Here is an 18,210-nt window from a genome sequence, read left to right as displayed (position 1 = left end):
AGAGCCCCGTCCTCGAGGACTTGTTTTCTGGGCTGCCTTCCAGCTCAGCATGGCCACAATCTGCTACCTAAAGCCACAGCCTGCGTCTGGCTGCACGCCTGCTTCCACCTGCCTGGCTGTCCTGGGAGAACAGCTCCCCACCCCTGTAGGGATTCTGGGGCACCCCACCCCTCACCCACAATTCTGTCACACTCTTCCTGGTTAAACTCTCCCCCACAATTTTATTAGGTTTGTTTTCTGATCCATGAAAAGGGAGGGAGGGAGAGGTGGGTGTTTATCATCCCGGCTACCCCCTGCTCCACCCTCCAACCCCAACCCTATCCTCCCGCTCCCTGACCACTGCCTGCGGAGCACAGGAGGACAAAGAGGCCAGCTGCTTACAAAGCTGTCTTTATTGGTTCCTGGAGCACGGGGTCTCCCCGCCAAGGAACATGGCATCCGAAGAGATAAATACACATGTTGGTCCGCGCCCCCCCCCTCCACTTCAGTAGCCGGGGGAGGTGTAATAAAAATAGCAATATAATTAGCAATAATGACTGTGACCAACAGTAAAATGACCTCTATGATCCCCTAATACAGAGTCGGTAAAGCTTCTAGAAAAAGGTCGCCCCTTTCTGGGAAGGCCAGAATGTAACCTCCTCCCCACTAAGGAGCCTTATAAATACCCCCATCTCCACCCGCCTACCCCGCCCCCCAATCTAGGAGTATCGTCCCCTGGGCTGTTTAGATGACAATGCACTCTTCCCTGGTCCCCACCGCACCTGGGCTCTTCCCAGAACCCCTCCCTCCACCCCTTGCTCATCTCCTCCTTGTCCTCACCTCAACTCCTCCTCTCTTCTCCTCTCTACTCCTCTCTCCCCACACTTGCCCCCCCCCCTTCTCTCTCACCTTCTTCACCTACATCCCTCCACCTCCTCCTGCACCTCCACTCCCAGGAGCAGCTCCTGTCTCTCCCCCACCAACGCCAAGCAGAGCCCAGACCAGCCTCCCTCCAGCCCCCTCGAGAGCCCTGATGACAGCAGACAGGGCCTGAATCCTGCACCACAGCCCAGGGATCCGCTCCCTCCCGCCCGCCCTCTCCCTGACTCTAGGGCTTGGCACTGGACAGGAGAGCTTTGGCACAGTCACCCCCAGAGACCAGGGCCCCCAGGGAAGTGGGGGCTGTGCTATTCCCAGTGACCCACCCTGGCTGGGACAGGACAGGAGAGTCGGCTGAGAGGCTTGGAGACAGGACACACACACCCCACCCCCAGTCGTGGGAACTCAGGCAAACCCCTGCACTACCAGGTCCCGGCCTTCCTGAGTTTGCGCCTCCATGTCCGGACCAGCCGGTACGGCACTTCCCGGGCTCCTGGCTCCCACGCGTCTCTAGTTCTGGAATGGACGGAGTGGGCCCTGCCGGAGGGCATCACTGGTAGCTCTCTGAATCCGGGGCTGGAGGGAGGCTCCTGGGCCGCTCTGAGACCTGGCGATGGGGAACAAGGCAGAGGCATTAGAAATTAGGGCAGGGAGAGATACGGGGGTGGTGTTGGGGGGGTGGCACGTGCTGTCTTCCAGAAGCCCCTAGCAGGGCCTTTGAAGGAAGCCTGAAGTGCGGGGCAACACAGGAAGAAATCGGGGGACTCGCCAACCCTGGAACCCAGCTCGAGGTCCCCTGCAAACACGCTTCACTCTGGGCACCCCCAAGGAGCTCTGGGCCAGGGCACCTACAGTACAGTCCACATCACCAGTAGGACACCCATGGCAGTGCCAGGGGGGCTTTAACCAGGGGGACAGGGAAGGTATTCGGGGCGGAGGGAAGAGTCTGAGAGCACGAGGAATGTGGACGCCCCGAGGGCTCCGAGTGGGTGGTGTGGCTGGCGGGTGTGCATGGGGTGGGGGCCAGGTGGCTCCCCTTGGGCTCTCTGGAGGCCCCTCTGCTCTCGGCCTGGGCCTCTGTGCTTGCTGGCTGCCGCTGCCACCAGTGATTCTGAATCACGGCAGCCTTCCCTTTCAGAAGCAGACGTATTCCCAGGTGCCTTTGGGTGGGTTTGAACTGCCAGCCTTTTGACTTAACCATCTGCACCCCAGGGCCTCCTGCTAGAGGTCCCAGGAGCTCCCCACGGAGCCCAGGGATCATCACCTCAGCACAAAAGGATCATTTTACATTAGAGAAAAGCTCAGGCAGCTGGGTGCCCTTCCCCGGAGACCACACAGTGGACATTGAGACGGAGAGCCACCGGGTGGGGCTCCTGCAGACAGCTGCTCCCTTCTGGCTAGGGCAGGGAGGAGCCCCCCAGCTCACCTGCGTCAGGGAGCCACTAGGGCTCAATGACCCCTGGGGGCAGGACACGGACTCGCTGGACAGGGACGTCCGAGGTTTCCTCTTCACTGTTGCAGGTGTGCGCGCGGGAGGGGACAAAATGCCAACGTCAGAATTTGAGGCACCTGAGAGGGTAGGAGGTGGGGCTGGGTGCGGAGGTAGTGGAGCCCTGGGGCTACCCTTACTGGGGTCCGTGTCTCCAGCGAGGGCATCGCTGCCCATGGAGGCGGGGCGCCGCAAGGCCTCTGAGAAACTGTGGGGCCGCTGCGGGCCGGAGCCGCGGGCACCTCGGCCCTTCTCTTCCGTAGCCTGTTGGGGAAGAGAGTGTGGGTGGAACGGAAGGACAGTCAACACCAAGAGGATGCCCAAGGGGACAAACATGTCCCACTAGGCCAGATGGGGCGGGGCAGGGTGCTCAGAGATCAGCCAGGAGCCACCTGCCAGCCCCAGGTAATTGCAGAGGCCCGTGATTGGCTCAAACTGAGAAGACAGGCCTGCGATTGGTTGGAGCTCACCAGCGAGGCTTGTGATTGGCTCCAGGGCACTCACCCGGGGCAGGTCCTTGGCTCCGGGCTTCCCCTCGGTAGGGCCGACGTGCACCAGGTGGTTAAAGTTGGTGGGCGGCGAGATGAGCTTGGAACGCGCGAAGGGGTCCTTCAGCATCTCCCTGCGGCCGGCAGGAGGGTGGCATGGAGGTGGCGAAGGGCGTGCGGCTGCCCACCTCCGGAGTGGGAGACCCCACCCCGCCAGGTCCCCTCCTCCCGCACGCGCACCTGCGCTGCTGCTGTTGCAGCTGCGCCTCCGACACGCGGAAGAAGAAGCGGCGCTTGCTCTTGGTGCGGAACAGCTGGCGCCGGCTGTTGTCCGTGAGGTCCGGGATGTCGAACTCGTCCTTCACTGTGGAAGGGGCGGAGCTGGGTGGCGCACCAGGGCCCCAAAGCAGACAGACAGACGGACACACACACACACACAACCTGTCCGTCCCCGCCCCCCTCCTGCCCACACACCCTCCTCTCCTTCCCTCCCTCACCTGCCAGCCGGTTCCTGAGGTAGGTCAGGCGGACCTTCTCGGTGCCAAAGAGGAACAGGGAGCCCTCGGGGTTCAGGAGTCGCACCTGGGACAGCGGACACACGGGTCACAGCAGGCCAGCCTTTTGCAAGCAGACCCCAGCCCAGCCCAAGGTCCGGGAGGCCCTCACCTTCTTGAATGGTACTGTCTGGACCCACTCTGCTCTCCTCACGTCAAACACGTCCAGGGAGTTCTCGCTGAACACTGTCAGGTAGGGGGCCGCGTAACCTGGGGGTGGGGGCGGGGGCGGGGCTGTGCTGTGAAGTCTTGGCTAGCCAGGCACCTCTCTGAGCCTGAGTCCTTCTCTGTAACTGCCATACCCTGTGCCGTGGCCGCAGCAGCGACCCCCTCGCGCTCTGGGAGACCATCCCTGGCCGCCCCAGCCGGGGTCCATTCCTGCTCACCCCTCAGCAGGGCTCTGTTTTCTGCACCACTCTGTGTGATGCTCAGCCCCACCCCAGGAAGAACCACAGCTAGGAACTGGCATGCCATCTTCCAGGTCTTGCACCACCGGCTCTGAGTGAATACCAGACCCCTCCTCCGCCCCATTGATTCATTCATTCACTCCCCACACGTCCAGAGCTCCCAGGTGTGCCTGCTCTGCTGAGTCCTGGATGAGAGTGAGGCAAACAGCCTAGCACATGCTGCCGGTCTCAGTGTCCGAAGCCTGTCACAACACTAACGCCACCATCGAGCCAATTCAAACTCATCGTGTCCTCTACCGAGCAGCAGGACACAACCATTCCCGCGTTTCCGGAACAAAATTGCTACAGGAGCACACAGCCTCATATTTCTTCCCAAGTAGCAGCTGGTGGGTTTGAACTGCGACCTTGAGTTTCACAGCCCAACTCCTATTAACCTACAGTGGCCCCAGCAGCCTCCCGCACTGCAGCTGAAAGTGATGAAGTCCAGAGCAGGGGTCCAAACAAAGGGGTGAGGGAACAAAGAAGGGGCACGGCCCAAGAGAGGGGGCAATGACAGTTGGCCTGGACCTCGGGTGTGTGGATGCCGGCCAGCTCAAGGCTGAGCGGACCCTGGAGCTGGACAGGATTCAGTTTTCCAGGCACGGAGAGGAAGGGAGCTCTGGGGGGGCGTGAGCAGCTTCCCGGGGACAATTGGAATCAGGCCGTGGAGGAGCACCGAATCAAGCCCAGGAGTTTGGGAGGCACGCTGCCTCATTCCCCACGGTCGTGGTGTACATAGTCAGTGTCCACAGCCCAGCCCCTCCCGGCCCTCCCCTCCCCAGGCCTTACCCCAGCCCGTCAGGGCGGCAGGCCACAGCAACTCGTGGGCCCGGGACTTCCGGCCGGTACCATCCACGTAGACACCGGCAGTGGTAAAGAGCAGCAGGAACTCGCTGAGACTCAGCTCCACGGCACCCAGGGCTTCACCCAGGCCCCCGCGGGATGGCGGCTCCTCCAACACCAGCCTGGCCCCCAGCACCAAGGGCGTGGCCTCGTTGAGCAGCGGGTAGAGGGTGAAGGTCCCAGCTGCGCCCACGCACAGCCGGTCACCCAGCAGCCCCAGGCTCTGCACGGGCGCTGGCGCCTGCAGCTCCCGGATGCGGTGCTGCCAGGGCCCCGGGCCGGGCCCCAGCTGGTAACAGAGCACCTGGCGCTTGACGGCCACACACAGCACAGGGGTGCGGGCCTGCAGGATGCGCCCTGCGGCCAGCGCCTGGCAGCCCCGAGACTCGGGGATCTTGGTGCCCGAGGCCTCCGAGTTCTCCAGCTCCTCGAGGGCGAAGAGGCGCACGCTGGGGCCGCGGCCACACAGCGCGACCAGCAAGCCGGCGGAGGGGCTCACAGCCAGCTGCTGCACCCGCCGGCACTCGCCCACCTGGAAGATGTCTGCGGGTGGGGTAGGCGGAGAGGGCATCACCAGCTGGTGGGTGAGGGCATGAGTCCCCACCTGCCCACAGGGCCAACCTCACTCGGTCCACCCCGGCCCCCGGGGTGGGGGTGGGGAGGCAGGTACCATTGCTGTGCAGATGGATCACAAACAGCCCCTCCTCAGTTCCCAGGGCAAGCCGGTCCTGGTCTGGGAGAGGGTCAGAGGTCAAAGGTCAGTCTCCCTGCTCATCGGCCTGCCCTTGCCGGGGCTCTGGTTCCCTGAAGGAAACGGGGATGGGGACCCCGACGCCCCTCCCCAACGGCATCTTTCTCTCGCAGCACCTGAGCCAGCTTTGGTGGGGAGAGGGCTGCAGGGGTGGGGGTGGGGGCAGGGTCAGAGGCTTGTCACCTTGAACTCTGGAATTTGGAGTAAGCCAGCCACCCTCCCTGAGCCTCAGTTTCCCCTTGTGTAACAGGACCGTAAAGGTGGTTTAGGCACAGAACTCCTAGGAGGGAGAGGTCGGAAGGGGTGCCAGTTCTGGTCAGCAGAGTCCCCATCTGCAGCTGTCCCTACTCAGCAAGCGCCCTCACCCCTCCAGCTTGACTGGCCAGGGACCAGCAATCTCTCCTGTGGCTGCACCCTGAGTGACCACAGGGAGAGGCTGAGGGCCTTGGTGGGCACTCCTCCCTGTCAGGGAGGCCTGGAAGGGCCACCCGGCTGCCCAGGATCACCAGCACCATCATCGATCGCCCTGTTTGTCTGTGTCCAGAGCCTCTGACCCGTCCTCGGCGTGAGGGTCTCTTTCAGGACACGGAGACACAAGGCCTCCGCCCCTCCTCCCAGGGTTGCTCCCGCAGGAGGAGGGCGTCTCAGTGGACACTCAGAGGGTCTGTCTGCTGTGGCTGCAGGGACCGGGCAGTGATGGCAGGTCCCCGGGGGCTCACCGATGATGGCAGCGCAGAGCGTGTGGGGCAGCAGCGGCAGCCCGTTGTCGTAGGCCTCCTTGAGGGTGTACACGGGCCAGGGCCGGGGCCGCATCTCCTGCAGCAGCCGCTGCAGCTCACCCAGCACCTGCAGCCAGCGCTCGCGCTCTGCCTCGCTCTCGGCCAGCAGCAGCACGGTGCACGTGGTGGGTGGCACTGCGAGCTGGGAGGCCGTCACCTGTGAGCAGCGACCAGGGCTGGGCGCACGGCACTGGGCCCAGGGCCAGCCTCCCCTCCTCACCCCCCCCTCATCCTCCCCCATCTGCACCAGCTGCTTGTGGTGCCCGCCAGGTGCAGGGCTAGGCCAGGTGTGACCGTTTCAGCCTCGTGTGGGCAGGACCACACTAGGAGAGGCTGGGGCATTGTGGGAACACGGGAAGGGCCCCCCACTCAGTTCAAGAGGTGCAGGAAGAGTTGTAGGGACAGGTGGCGTGACTGGGCTGAGTCCAGGTGGGTGAAGGGCTGGGGGTCTCGAGGGGCTGGGGTCCCCAGGGGGTAGGGGGTTATGGGCAGAGGAGACAGAATGTGCCAAGCCAAGCAGTGAGGCCCACAGGGCTCTCTTGGAAGTGAGGAAGCAGGCCACAGTACCAGCAGGGGCAGACTGTGGGCCTAGGGCAGCGGAGAGTCACAGAGGATCTGGGCAGGGCACGGCCAGTCCCGTAGGGAAGGTGGGGCAGCACAGGGAGGCCGCGTTCCCACGGAGGCGAGGGGGAGGATGTCCGAGATCTGGCTCACGCAGGGACTCACCATAAAGATTCGTGGCAGGTCCCTGGTATGGGCGTGGATGACGTCAGAGGCCAGGACGGGGGTGGCTGAGAACTGGGAGTCCCTGGGATGACCATGGAGGGGCAGGTCAGAGGACATGCCTCTGTGGCCGCCCCTGTCCCCCCTACTGGCCTCACCCCACACCCCTGCCCTGCACCCACCTCAAGTCCAGCGCCTGGAGGAGGGCCCCGCTGGCTGGGCTGAGCCGGGGGTCGGGGGCATCGAACAGCAGCAGGCGGGAGTCACTGAGTGCTGCAAAGACGCGCTGCCAGCCGCGGCGAACGCCCGAGGGCCGGGGCACCTGGAGGAAGTCGGGCGTGGTGGTGGGACCCGACAGGCCCTCTTGCCTTTCCCGCCTCCCGCCTCCCTGCCCAGCTCACCGACAAGAAGCCCTCGTAGGCGGTGCCCGTGCCCGTCTCGGGGTGCACTCCCAGGGTCGTGCAGAGCTGCTCTGGGGGCACAGGGCACAGAGGGGCCTGCAGGGCACAGGCGGAGTGGCAGAAGTAGCCACAGGCTGTGGGGAAAGGGGAGCGGGGCTTGTAATCACAGAGGCCCCGGACAACTGGAAACACTTCCCCACCCAGGGAGGGGAGAAACTTAGTAGGGACTTGGAGGCAGCAGCCCCCTGCCCCATCACACTCCCCACTCCACCCCCATGAAGGGAGGGGTGCAGGGTCCTTACCGTCACAGCGGAGGCCCTGGCGGGCCAGGCCCAGCATCAGCGAGGTGCAGCGGAGACACTTAGTGGGAGAGGGGAAGGTCCGGGGACGCAGCACGTGTGAGCCGGGCTAGAGAGAAAGGGCCATCACTCTGAGCCTGGCCATGGCTTCTGGGGCCTCACACCCATCCCTGAGGCTCCTGGGGGCCAGGCTGGGCTGGCTGAGGCCACAGTACTCTGACTCAGTGCCATGGGGACACCCCGACCGACACCCATGTTCTGGCCCTAAGGGAGAAGGGCGGCCACTGACCTTAGCAGGAGGACTTTCCGCAGGGGCTGTGGTGGAAGAAGGTGCCCTGGGGAAGACCGCCTGCGAGGAGTAGGGTGAGCAGAGAGGTGAAGGGTGGGCAGCAGGCGGGTGCCAGGCTCTCCCCGTCCTAGGAACCCCGCTGGCTTACCCCCATGCGCAGGCTGCGACGGCCCTCCGGCCTCAGCTCTGGCTCCGGACATCCCAGCCTCGGGCTTTCTACGGCAATGCCTGAGTCCTTGGCGGACTCCTTCTGGGGATGGTGGGCGGGGTGGGGGGCAAGGTCAGGGCCTTGTGTGGCTCCTGCTATCCCCCACCTCCCCACAGCAGCCACTTCCCAGGACTCACCTCTGAACTCCAGAAGGACAGGAAGGGAAGCAGGGAGCTGGTCGGCTTGGCGTCTGGACAGAGAGGGCAGGGTCACTGGGGGTGGGCTCCCTGGCCCAGTCCTAAGCCCTGCTCCGGAGGAACCAGGGACCCCCAGGGCCTCGGATTACACAGGGGCTACTGGCATGGCCTGCACAGAGCAGGTGCTTAGTGTGGGCTGAGGGCAGGTGGTGGCAGGTTCTAGGCACAAACTCGGGGCCCACCGGCAGCCTCTCCGGTGGCTGAACCCTCCCGGCACCATCCTGGGAAGGTGTGGCTGGCCACTCACCGCCCGGGCCTCGGGCCTGCAGCGCCTCACGCAGTGTGGCCAGCTCCTGCTGCAGGCCCTGCCTCTGCCTCTCGGCCTCCTGCAGGCGCCTGGGGAAGGACCCGAAAGGCTCACCATGGGCTGCTCCACAGGGCCCCGCAGGCCCCCGGACCCCTGCCAGCCTCGTTCACCTCTCAGACCGCAGCTGGGCCTCCTGCACCTGCGTCAGCCGCTCCTGCAGGCTCTGCTTGGCTCGGATCTCGGCTTCCAGGGCCGACTGCAGCTCCAGCCGCGCCGAAGCCTCCATCTTCTGCAGCCGCCGGGCCTTCCACTGGTGGTCCTGGCCGGCCGCGGGGTGCCCAGGTGAGATGCCCACCGGGCGCTCCATGTCCACCCCCTCTGCTATTCCTCCCCCGCCGGGCATTTGCTTACCAGCGGCCGGGCAGGGAGCGTCTGAGTACCCACGTTCCGCAGGGACTCCAGCTCCTCGGCCATCTTAGTGGCTAGGGCCTGCAGGTAGCCCCTGGAGACCTTCTCATCGTTCACCCTGGCGGGAAAGGGCTCAGGGTCAGCGGTCAGGCCCTCAGCTCCAGCCCGAGTTCCACCCAGCACCCCCCACCCCCTCCAGTCCAGGGCATCCACCAGCCCAGGATGTCAGCGATCTGGGCCTCCCAGTTGCTCTCTGTCTCCCGTCGCTGCCCCTCCAGCCGCTGCATGCTCCGCTGCTCCTGCTCCAGCTCAGCCGCTAGCTGTGGGCAGCAGAGAGGTGGGTCACCCACTACAGCTGGCCCACCAGCAAGGGGGTCAGAGCAGGGAGCCAGCCTGCCCCACACCCCTGGCAGCAGCTCCGTCCACCCACCTACCCAGCTGTCTGTCTGTCCATGCTGCCCTCAGCCCCCTGCTCACCCGCTTCTGCGCCTGAATCAGCTGCTGGTTCTCCTCCTGCAGCTTGGCCAAGGCTTCCTCCTTCCCGCTCTGCAGCCTGTAGAGGGTCCGGCAGGTGGAGGGGAGTATGTGAGCCCAGCCCCCAGCTACCCCACCCAAGAGGCCCAGCTACCTGCCCATGCCACCTGGCTCACCCCTGACTGCTGGTCTGGTCTAGCTGCCCCTGCTGGGTGGCCACCTCCTCCTGCAGCTGGACCTCCTGCGGCCAGCCCCTGGGAGGCCCTGTGCCGTTGGTCTCAGGGGCTGTGTGCACGGGCTGGAGGGGCCGAGGCTGCTGCCCTCCCTGAGCTCGTTCCTTCTCCAGGCTCAGCTCCCGCCGCCTCTGTAGCCGGGTCACCTCCTGGCGCAGGGTGGCTGCCTGGGCCTCCAGCTGGGATGGGGTGCGACAGGGGCAGGCAATGCTGACCATGCCCACCCTGGCTCCTCCCCCCACAGGCCTTGCAGCTGACCTTGCAGTCCCACCGCCCTGGCCCCTCCTCAGTCCTCGGTCGACTGCAGGGGAGTGGTGCAGAGAAACATGGAGTCCCTAGCTCCCCAAACTTCCAGCTGCTCCACCCCAACCCCGCCCCACAGCACCCACCTCACTCTGGGCACCCTGCACTTCCTCCAGCTGGGCGCTCAGGGCCTGTTTCTGGCTGGCCGCGGCCGCCTCTCTCTCCTGGGTCTCCTGAAGCAGCTGGAGCAGCTCCTCCTGATGCCCCTGGGCCTGGCACAACTCCTGGGCCAAGACACCGAGCCCGGCCCGTGCCTCAGCCAGCTCCTGTGCTCAGAAGGGGAGGCCAGGCCTGGGTCAGCAACAGACTGGCCAGCACGGACCCATCCACTGCCTTCCGGCTCTCACCTGGCGGAGCTGGTCTCTCTCCCGGCGTAGGTCCTGGCTGAGGCTGCCTTCAGGGGGCCCATCTGTCTGGGACAGGCGGGCTGTGCTGTCCCTCAGCGCCTCTGCGGGGAGCAGTCATGGAAATGACACGTGTGGAACACCCAGCCTAGGCTGGCACCCCACAGACAGTTCCAGGCGCTTCCCTGAGACCACGTGGCTCGCCAGCCTCCAGCCCAGGTTGGACTGGGTGCTCTGGGGGAGGGTGGGGGTGGGGTGGGGGTACCTGACAGTCTCTCCCGTAAGGTCAGCACTTCCTTGCGTAGCGTCTCCAGCTCCTGGGAGTCTGAGGGCAGCTGCTGGGCCTCTGTGAGGGGAGGGGTCACAGTGAGCATCCAGTCTGGCTCCAGGCACCCCCCACCCACAGTGGGTCTGGAACCCCCACGTACCACGGAGCTTCTGAACCAGCTCTGCCTTCTCCTCCTCCCAACACACGAGCTTCCTCTCCAGGGCAGCCAGCCGCTCCAAACTGCCCTCGGGAGCAGGACTAGGGCGGGGAGAGCAGGACCAGGAGGGTTGGCACACACCCACTCCCCAAAGCCCCCTCCTGCGTCTGCTCGTCTGCTCACTCATTCAGCCAAGAACGACCCAGGGTGCACCTATCCCAATACCAGCCCCAAGCCAGCCGGGGAAGGCAAGAGAACCAGAGACTGTGACGGTGCCGTGCCGCCGAGGAGGGGTAGGGTGACGAGGCCCCTTGGGAGGTGGCCAGGCAGCCCCCCATGTTGCAGCCTAAGGCTGTGGCTACAGGGCTCCCAGGGCCCAAGTTCAAGGGCCAGCCTTGGTCCTACGTGACCTTGAACCTGAGGCACATGGGTCTCTGTTTCCTAAGAGGACAAAAGCTGCAACACCAGGGCCTCAAGGACTCTATGATTTGGGCTCACAGCTCCCCGGGCCTCAGAGGCACCAGTGAGGCCCGGGAGCAGGGAGGGCCTTTCAAGCTCCAAGCCCCTGGCTCAGAGACGGGGCGTTCTCAGCTGAGATGGGGTTGTTCTCCTCAGGGCTCAGAGGGCACTTCCTGCGCACCTGGTGCATGCAGGCACAGGCAGTGCCATCCAGCCCCCTTCAGGCCAGGCAGCTGAGCTCCCCACCAGGAGGAGCTCCGCAGAGAGGGAGGGGTAGACTCACCTGGGCGAAGTATAGGTGAAGCCCACGAAGGGCAGGTGGTGACCCGAGAGGGCCCCATGGGAGGGTGGCGGCGGCGGGGTGGCCTGAAAGAGGAAGAGGAGTCCAGGCTGAAGCTGCCCTTGGAAAGGGCAAGCCCACCCCACTCGGCTCACCCCGCTCCGCTCAGGTACAACCTGGGGGAGGGGCTGGGGTAAAACGACTCAAGGCAGGGCTGCAGGGAGCTTTAGCTGTTAGCACCCCATTTGGGGTCAAAGGAAGGTCCTTCACTTGGTAGGACCCCCACCTCATTACAGCCACCCCCCAGGGAGCACAGAACACCCCCGAGTCCCTGGGATCCACAGGCCTCCTCCCCAGTCCGGGCTACTCTGAGGCACACGCGGGGGTCCCTGGGGAATGTCGGTCAGGGTTCAAGCAGCTCTCTCGTGACCGACCACCTACTGAGTGGTTGAGGGTGTCGTCATCCACGTCGAAATTGGAGGTGTCCACGGGCCCTCGTAGCTCGGGGATGTAGGGGGCAGTGCTGGTGGCCAGCCGTTCCCAGTCCACTCCCTCGAAGAAGGGGTGCTTCTGGAAGTCGCCCAGTCCACCGCGGCCCAGGCGCTCTTCCTGACCGCACAGCAGCTGGCGGATTAGGTCGCACGCGCTGGCCGGCACATCGGGCGCATCCTCGGGGAACTGCAGATGGTCCTGCCGGCCGAAAGGGGAGGTGTGTGTGGGGCTGGGGTGCCAGCTGCCTGGGCAGGCGCCTCGGGTCCACCCCTCCCCCGGGGGCCTCCAGAGCCTGACAGCCCACCTCGTGGTTCATGATCTTGCCGTAAGTCTCCACCAGGGACTCAGCATAGAAAGGTGTCTCCCCAAAGAGGAGCTCGTAGGCGCAGACCCCCAGAGACCACCAGTCGCACTGGGGGCCATAGTGGCCCTTGCCCTCTTCCATGGCCTGCAGGATCTCAGGGGAGATGTAGTCCGGCGTCCCCACTGCCACTGAGGAGTCCACCTGCGGGGGGTGGGGGGGCGGGCTGTGAAAGCGCAATGCCGACAGCCTGGGGCGTGGCTGCCCTGCTAGCCCCGCCTCCTGAAACAACGCCTCGCTGGCCCTCTTGATGCCCCCGGACCCCGCCCCCCTGCATGTTGAGGGAACCCTCATTCCAGGGCAGGGGCCTCACCATGCCACTGTTGTTGAGACGCAGGCAGGAGCCGAAGTCGGCCAGGCGGACGTGCCCGTTCATGTCCAGCAGGATGTTGTCCGGCTTGATGTCCCTGAGAAGGGCAGGGGACAGGGGCGGGGCTGACAGGCAGCGTGGGGATGTGCGGGTAGCCACTTGGGTGTGCTCCCACGCGCTCCCGCGTGCACACGTGGGTGAGGAGTGGGCGGAAAGACAGGAGGGGTGGGGCTCATGGACTCAGGGGCAGTGGGAGGGCGCAGGGTTCACAGACCCCAGGTGTAGACCCCACCACAGTCACAGGGCCAGGAGCCAAGCTGATGTTCTCAGCAGGGATGTGGGGGCAATGGTACCCCCATCATCCACACATTTTGGAAAAAGGACTGGTGCAGCAAGGCAGGGTGTGCTTATCTAACTGGGGCCAGGCAGCAGGGGCTGGGGGTGGGGTGGCACCCACCTGTGGACATAGCCAAGCTGGTGCAATGAGTGAATGGCCAACACCATCTCCGCCAGGTAGAACTGGGCCAGCTCTGGTGGGAGGCGGTCCTCGAAGCGGCTCAGCAGGGTGAGGAGGTCCCCCCCGGCATAGTAGTCCATCACCAGGTACTGGGGGGTGGGGGTACGGACAGAGATCAGCTGGGGGCAGGGGGCGCGGGTACCTCAGTGCCCCTGGCCTCTGGGGTCATTTGCCCCACCCTGCCAAGTGGCCTCACCAGGCACTCCTCGTCCTGGAAAGCGTAGTGCAGAGCGGTCACCCAACGGCTGTCCCCCTTCACCAGGACATCACGCTCCTCTCGGAAGCAGGCAGTCTGTAGCAGGTGAGGGGAGAGGTGGGCGGGATCAGGGCCCCAAAGAAAAAGAACACCCCCCCCCCACCCCGTGAGTCCAGGAGGCTGATGGCAGGTCCAGCCGTGCTCTACCCTAGGCAATGGGCCTCCATGTTGTCCTAAAGGGCATGGACCAACCTTACTGGTTTTTAAGAAAGGCTTGTGGCTAAGATTGACCGGGGGGCGGGGAGATGTTGGGGATAGCACCCTCGGCTTGTTTGGCTGCAATGCCCGGTCTCTGTCTGGATGCCCATGGGTGCCCCTGACCATTGGTGGGTCCCAAAACTGACCTCGGCCCGCTTCAGCATGTCCCACTTATGCAGTATTTTCATGGCAAAGATCTGTCCACTGTCCCTCTGCCTCACCACGGCAACCTGTGGCCACGGGGAGGTGGGGTCAGCGAGCTGTTGGGGTGCAAGCAGCATCCTCCCCAGCCCCCCACTCCCTGCCGGCTACTCTGCTCACCTCCCCAAAGGCTCCTCGGCCAATCACCTTCAAGATTTCAAAGTCTTCTCTCTGCAGACGCAGCTCTTTCACCTTCGCGATGAAGGGGCTGGCTGAGGGGGTACAAAGAGGGGTTCAGGGCACTGGGGGGTGGACAGGGATGTCCTCCCAGGGAGGATGGCAAGGAGGAGGCAGCAGCGCAGAGGGGCAGAAGGTGGAGGCGCTGCCTCTGCCCACCACCTAGCCCTCTGACTTCCCTGAATTCAGGGCTCTGGGACCCAGCCCCAGACTTCAGGCTGCCTCTACCCCAGGGTGCTGATGGGACTTGTAGTTCTTTCCTGCCTGGGGTGGGGGCTGACACTGGCTGACCAGGGCATTCTAGGGCTGCTGGTGGCACCACTTTCACACCAACCGCAGTGCTTGGCTCCCAGCAGTGCCAGGCGGAGCCTGTCAGGGGGGACCGGATGGGTGACATTCCTTGTCCCCAGAGAAGCTGGGACTCCTCCAATAGGAGCTGTGGGCCTGGGTCCAGAGACCCTGCAGACACAGCGACATGGGCAGCCCCAGAGGACAGGTAAGACGAGCTGGTCCTGCAGGGCTGGGGGGGAAGGCTGCCTCAGTGGGCCCAGGTTCTCGAGACTCCAAATCCAGGCTGAGGGAAGCTCTCCTGGCTGGTGCGTCCAGTCCACTGGCATCCGAGGGCGTAAGCACGCAAGACCCCTCCCAGCCGGACCAGCCCTGCAACTCTGGGCCTACCTCCTCCAACTGGGGCCCGGTAGGGCCTCCACCTTCCCTTCGACTTGGCTCCCCAGGAGGGGCCCTCCTAGTCCCCCACCCAACCCAGGAGTAGCCCCAGGCCTGGAGGAAGCTCAGGGAAGCCAGGAGTGCCCAGTGGGGATGGGGATAGCTAAGGGCTGGCCCCCTGCCTCAGTTTCTCCCGCCAGGAGGTGAACTCCCTGCTAGCTAGCTGGGCGGGCCTGAGGGGGGGAGTCAGAGAGCAGTTCCACAGGTTCATCTGGAAGAAGCCCCGCAGCGGGGGTGGGGTGGGAGTGCCCAGGTTTTTATTCCCAAGTCTCCGTGGAGAGGCCACAAGTGGCCACAGGCATCCAAGAGGTGGCTACTCACCAGCCAGCTAGGGACCATGTCTAGGACCCTCGCTGAAAGGGTCCTAGTCCAGCTGCTCAGCCCCCTCACCTTCTGGGAGGGGAGGGGGGCACTCTGGGGCAGGAGCAGGGACAAGTTGGGGCAGGAGAGGAGTGAGTCATGGCCCAATGAGTTACCTGGGGAGATGTCAACAGGCCCCCAACACGCTGGGGTCCCAGGCAACAGTGCCAGAGGCAGGTAGGGAGGAGTGCATGAGAGCGAGACAGAGCCAGAGAGAGAGAGAGAGAGAGAGAGAGAGACAGGCTCACAGGGCCTGGTGAGAGCAGAGTCAGACACAGGCATATAGAGAGGAGGCCCAGGACATGGGCAGGCTGGGTCCAAGATCTCCCCGGGGAGGAATGGGCTGAAGCTGTGCCCGGCTTGCCAGCACACTTGGGCAGGAGGCCCCCAACCATGCCAGGCCGGGGCTCTGTGCCTGGCCAGCACTCAGGAGAGCCAGGAACGCTAATCACTTACTGGACAAACACCCGCTCACCCCGCCCGCCAGGCCAGGTGTGACTAGGGAGTCTCTGGGTTGGGCCAGTGCCCCAAGATCCTGGGCTCAGGGTCAGCCGGGGTCAGCCACTCCTGAAGACAGATTCACCAATAAGGAAAAAGCACAGATCCACCTCCAGGTAGGCCCCCATCTCTGCCCAGTGGCAGCTCTCTCGGGTAGCCTGCCAGCAGCTGGCATGGACAAAGGGGCCAAGGCAGGTTGCTGTGTCCAGATGGGGACAGCCTTGTGTAGAGAGGACAGATGTGTGGGGATGTACACAGGTGTCCCCTACCTGTGGTCTGAGAGTGGAAGTGGAGGCGCAGGTGAGCATGTTAGGGTGGTGTGGCTGGGGTGCTCTGTAGGATGAAGCTCCCTGTGTCTCCCCATGAACTCCAGGGTCCAAAGCATGTGTGTTTTGGGTGGGCTTATGCAGAGTAAGCGAATGTGTGTGTGTATGAGGGTTGGTGGGGGGCCAACCAGCAAGGCCACCTCTGCATCCGGTACCTGGATGGGGGCGGGAGGGGGGCTAGGTCTGCGCTAGGGAACATCTTTCTGTGTGTGCTTGTGTGGCCCTGAGTGCTGGGAACGTGTGTGCAGGTGTCACGGACAGGTGGGGAGGTCGGCGACACCCTGTGCGCGGTGGCAGGTGATGGGGAGCACCAGTGCAGGCGGGCCTGCGAGGAGCGCCTGGAGGGTGTGGGCCCCGGTGGGAATGGCGCGTGCGGTGGCCAAGGGTCTAGACGCGCGGTGTCCCTCGGGCCGCCCTCCGCCCCGCCCCCGCCCCCGCCACTCACCCCAGCTCAGGAACTGCGCGACGTGGCGCTCCCGCCGCAGCGGGGCGCTGCTGAGCTCCTGGTGCAGCCCCAGCAGCAGGTCCAGGAGGCCGTCGAGCCCCGGGCCGCCGCCGGCCTCGTCCCGCGCCAGCCGCTCCAGCGCGCGCCGCCGCCGCTCCATGGCTGCGGCCGGAGCCCCGCGCAGGGCTAGAACCGGGCCGCCCGCATGCCGGCACGCCCGTCGGTGCTCCCGGCCGGCCGCGCGCCCTCCCCCCACCCCCCGCCCGCGCGCCCTCCCCGCTGTCACCCTCCTCCGCCGCGGCCGCCGCACCCTCACCTGGCCGCCGCGCCCCGCCCCGGCCACGCCCCCCGACGGACGGGCAGGTGCGCGCCGGCCAATGGGAGCCGCGGCTGGACGGGAAGGTGGGCGGGCGGAGGCGCGCGGGGGCAGGGCCAACTCCCGGCCCAGAAGTGAGGGGGCGGACCCCTAAAGTAACTCCTGCGGGGCGGGACCGGGCCGGGATCCCAGAGGGCCGGGCCGACCAATCGGACACCCCAACCCCCGGGCGGCCCCAGTCTCAACCCTGCCGGTGACCTGGCCGGCCCCCAACCTAGGTGGGGGGTTCCTGGGCTACTGCAGCGCCCCTTGCCCCCTGGACAGTGGCGACTTCTTCTTGGCTCAAGAAGGGCTGAGGGGGTGAGGGGGGGGGCCTCCCGCGGGCCCGGAGCCCGATGGGAATTGTAGTCCGCTCCCTCCCTGGTCAGTTCTGGGCACACCTTTCTGTCTCCCCACTTCCATGCTCTAAACTCGCATGAGCTCGTTTTGACCTCTGTTAATTTGTATACGTCCAGCAGACGTGGGAGACGAATAGGTGGGGCAAAGATGGTTACACCCTTTCAGCAGACGGGTAAACTGAGGCCTGGGAAAGGACGAAGGAAAAATCGAAGGGCTGGGGCGTGGAGACTCAGAAATAGACGGACTCGTACCTCCAACATGGGCTGGAGAAGTCGGGGACGCGGTGGGACTAGCTGTGTCGGGGGGGATACTGATTTCTGTCTACCAGAGCACTATGCCCTCGAGGCGTATTGGTTTCCCGTTGGGCTAGGATCCCCAAGTTCGGCAGTTCAAATTCAGTAGCTGCTCCGCGGGAGAAAGGCTTTGTGACAGTCTAGGACAAAAGGTGTGACAGTCTAGGAGACTCACAGGGGCATTTTCACCCTGTCCGTTAGGGTCACTGTGAATGGGCAGCGAGTTGGGGTTTCTTTGGGCTGTTGTTTTCTGATGTCACTATAGGGCCTTCTGAGCGGGAATCGCCTCCGTGGGGTGATTAGGTTTGGTTTCGGCGTCCCCCCGCCCCCGAACCGTGGGTGTGTCCACAGTGAGAGGTCAGCGGGGTGGTGCATTTCGTGGCTTCCATAACAAAGTCCTTCATTAAAAAAGCATGTTTGAGGGCTGCTTCTCAGGCCGGGCTCAGGTTCCCCACTTGGAAGGAGGGGGCGCCGCGGTGACTTGGTTGAGCTTCAATGCTTCTTCCGGGCGGGGAGTGGGGTTGTCCCTGGATCCACCAAACCTGGGGATCCCGTCACCGCCTCGATTCCCTGGGGGTTTGCACGGCTGGATCCAGCTTGCCAGGTTCTCACCTGAGGCATTCTGGGCCCTGGTCATGGGGGCGGGGCGGGGCCTACGGGAGGGGCGTGGCGAGGTCCTGCCCTCCAGGCCACAGGAGGGCGCCAGAGACCAGAGGAGGGGCTGGGAGTCTGTATAGGAAACTGGGGGTGCAGAGAGGCCCTGGGTGGGGCAGTGTGCTCCCTTCTAGGATGCCCTTCATAGGCAGCCAGGCCTCAGAGGTCAGGCGTCAAGGGCTA

At 64.8% G+C, this 18,210-nt stretch overlaps 1 protein-coding gene across 1 annotated transcript; it reads right to left on the bottom strand.

The window, feature by feature from the left end:
• Positions 1 to 1,087: 1,087 nt before the first annotated feature.
• On the bottom strand, positions 1,088 to 16,563 carry CDC42BPG (CDC42 binding protein kinase gamma). Its single transcript, XM_075548015.1, has 36 exons — positions 16,366 to 16,563; positions 13,954 to 14,045; positions 13,779 to 13,862; positions 13,375 to 13,470; positions 13,119 to 13,267; positions 12,665 to 12,758; positions 12,295 to 12,495; positions 11,940 to 12,188; positions 11,502 to 11,584; positions 10,763 to 10,860; positions 10,600 to 10,680; positions 10,338 to 10,438; positions 10,077 to 10,256; positions 9,631 to 9,866; positions 9,458 to 9,533; positions 9,194 to 9,300; positions 8,984 to 9,098; positions 8,743 to 8,891; positions 8,573 to 8,661; positions 8,266 to 8,318; positions 8,069 to 8,170; positions 7,921 to 7,980; positions 7,635 to 7,740; positions 7,333 to 7,466; positions 7,114 to 7,253; positions 6,935 to 7,016; positions 6,149 to 6,365; positions 5,349 to 5,411; positions 4,625 to 5,221; positions 3,502 to 3,599; positions 3,333 to 3,417; positions 3,076 to 3,199; positions 2,852 to 2,969; positions 2,488 to 2,611; positions 2,285 to 2,370; positions 1,088 to 1,465 (listed from the first exon to the last, which is right to left on the bottom strand). The coding sequence occupies exons 1-36, from the start codon at positions 16,523 to 16,525 to the stop codon at positions 1,409 to 1,411; spliced, it is 4,686 nt and encodes a 1,561-aa protein (XP_075404130.1). The 5' UTR covers positions 16,526 to 16,563; the 3' UTR covers positions 1,088 to 1,408.
• Positions 16,564 to 18,210: the final 1,647 nt, after the last annotated feature.

Source organism: Tenrec ecaudatus, chromosome 4, assembly GCF_050624435.1.
Source record: "Tenrec ecaudatus isolate mTenEca1 chromosome 4, mTenEca1.hap1, whole genome shotgun sequence".
Lineage (NCBI taxonomy): Eukaryota > Metazoa > Chordata > Mammalia > Afrosoricida > Tenrecidae > Tenrec > Tenrec ecaudatus.
Note: the sequence above shows the minus strand (reverse complement) of the source record. Positions and strands in the feature narration are given on the sequence as shown.

What these genes read in the sequence shown, in the direction of transcription:
- CDC42BPG (XM_075548015.1), bottom strand. Translation starts at nt 16,525, where the DNA reads ATGGAGCGGCGGCGGCGCGCGCTGGAGCGGCTGGCGCGGGACGAGGCC. An exon ending in CAGCTTGGCTATGTCCACAG is followed by an intron (nt 12,759 to 13,118) that starts GTGGGTGCCACC and finishes TGCCCTTCTCAG; the next exon opens with GGACATCAAGCCGGACAACA. An exon ending in CCTCAGGAACCGGCTGGCAG is followed by an intron (nt 3,200 to 3,332) that starts GTGAGGGAGGGA and finishes CCCCTTCCACAG; the next exon opens with TGAAGGACGAGTTCGACATC.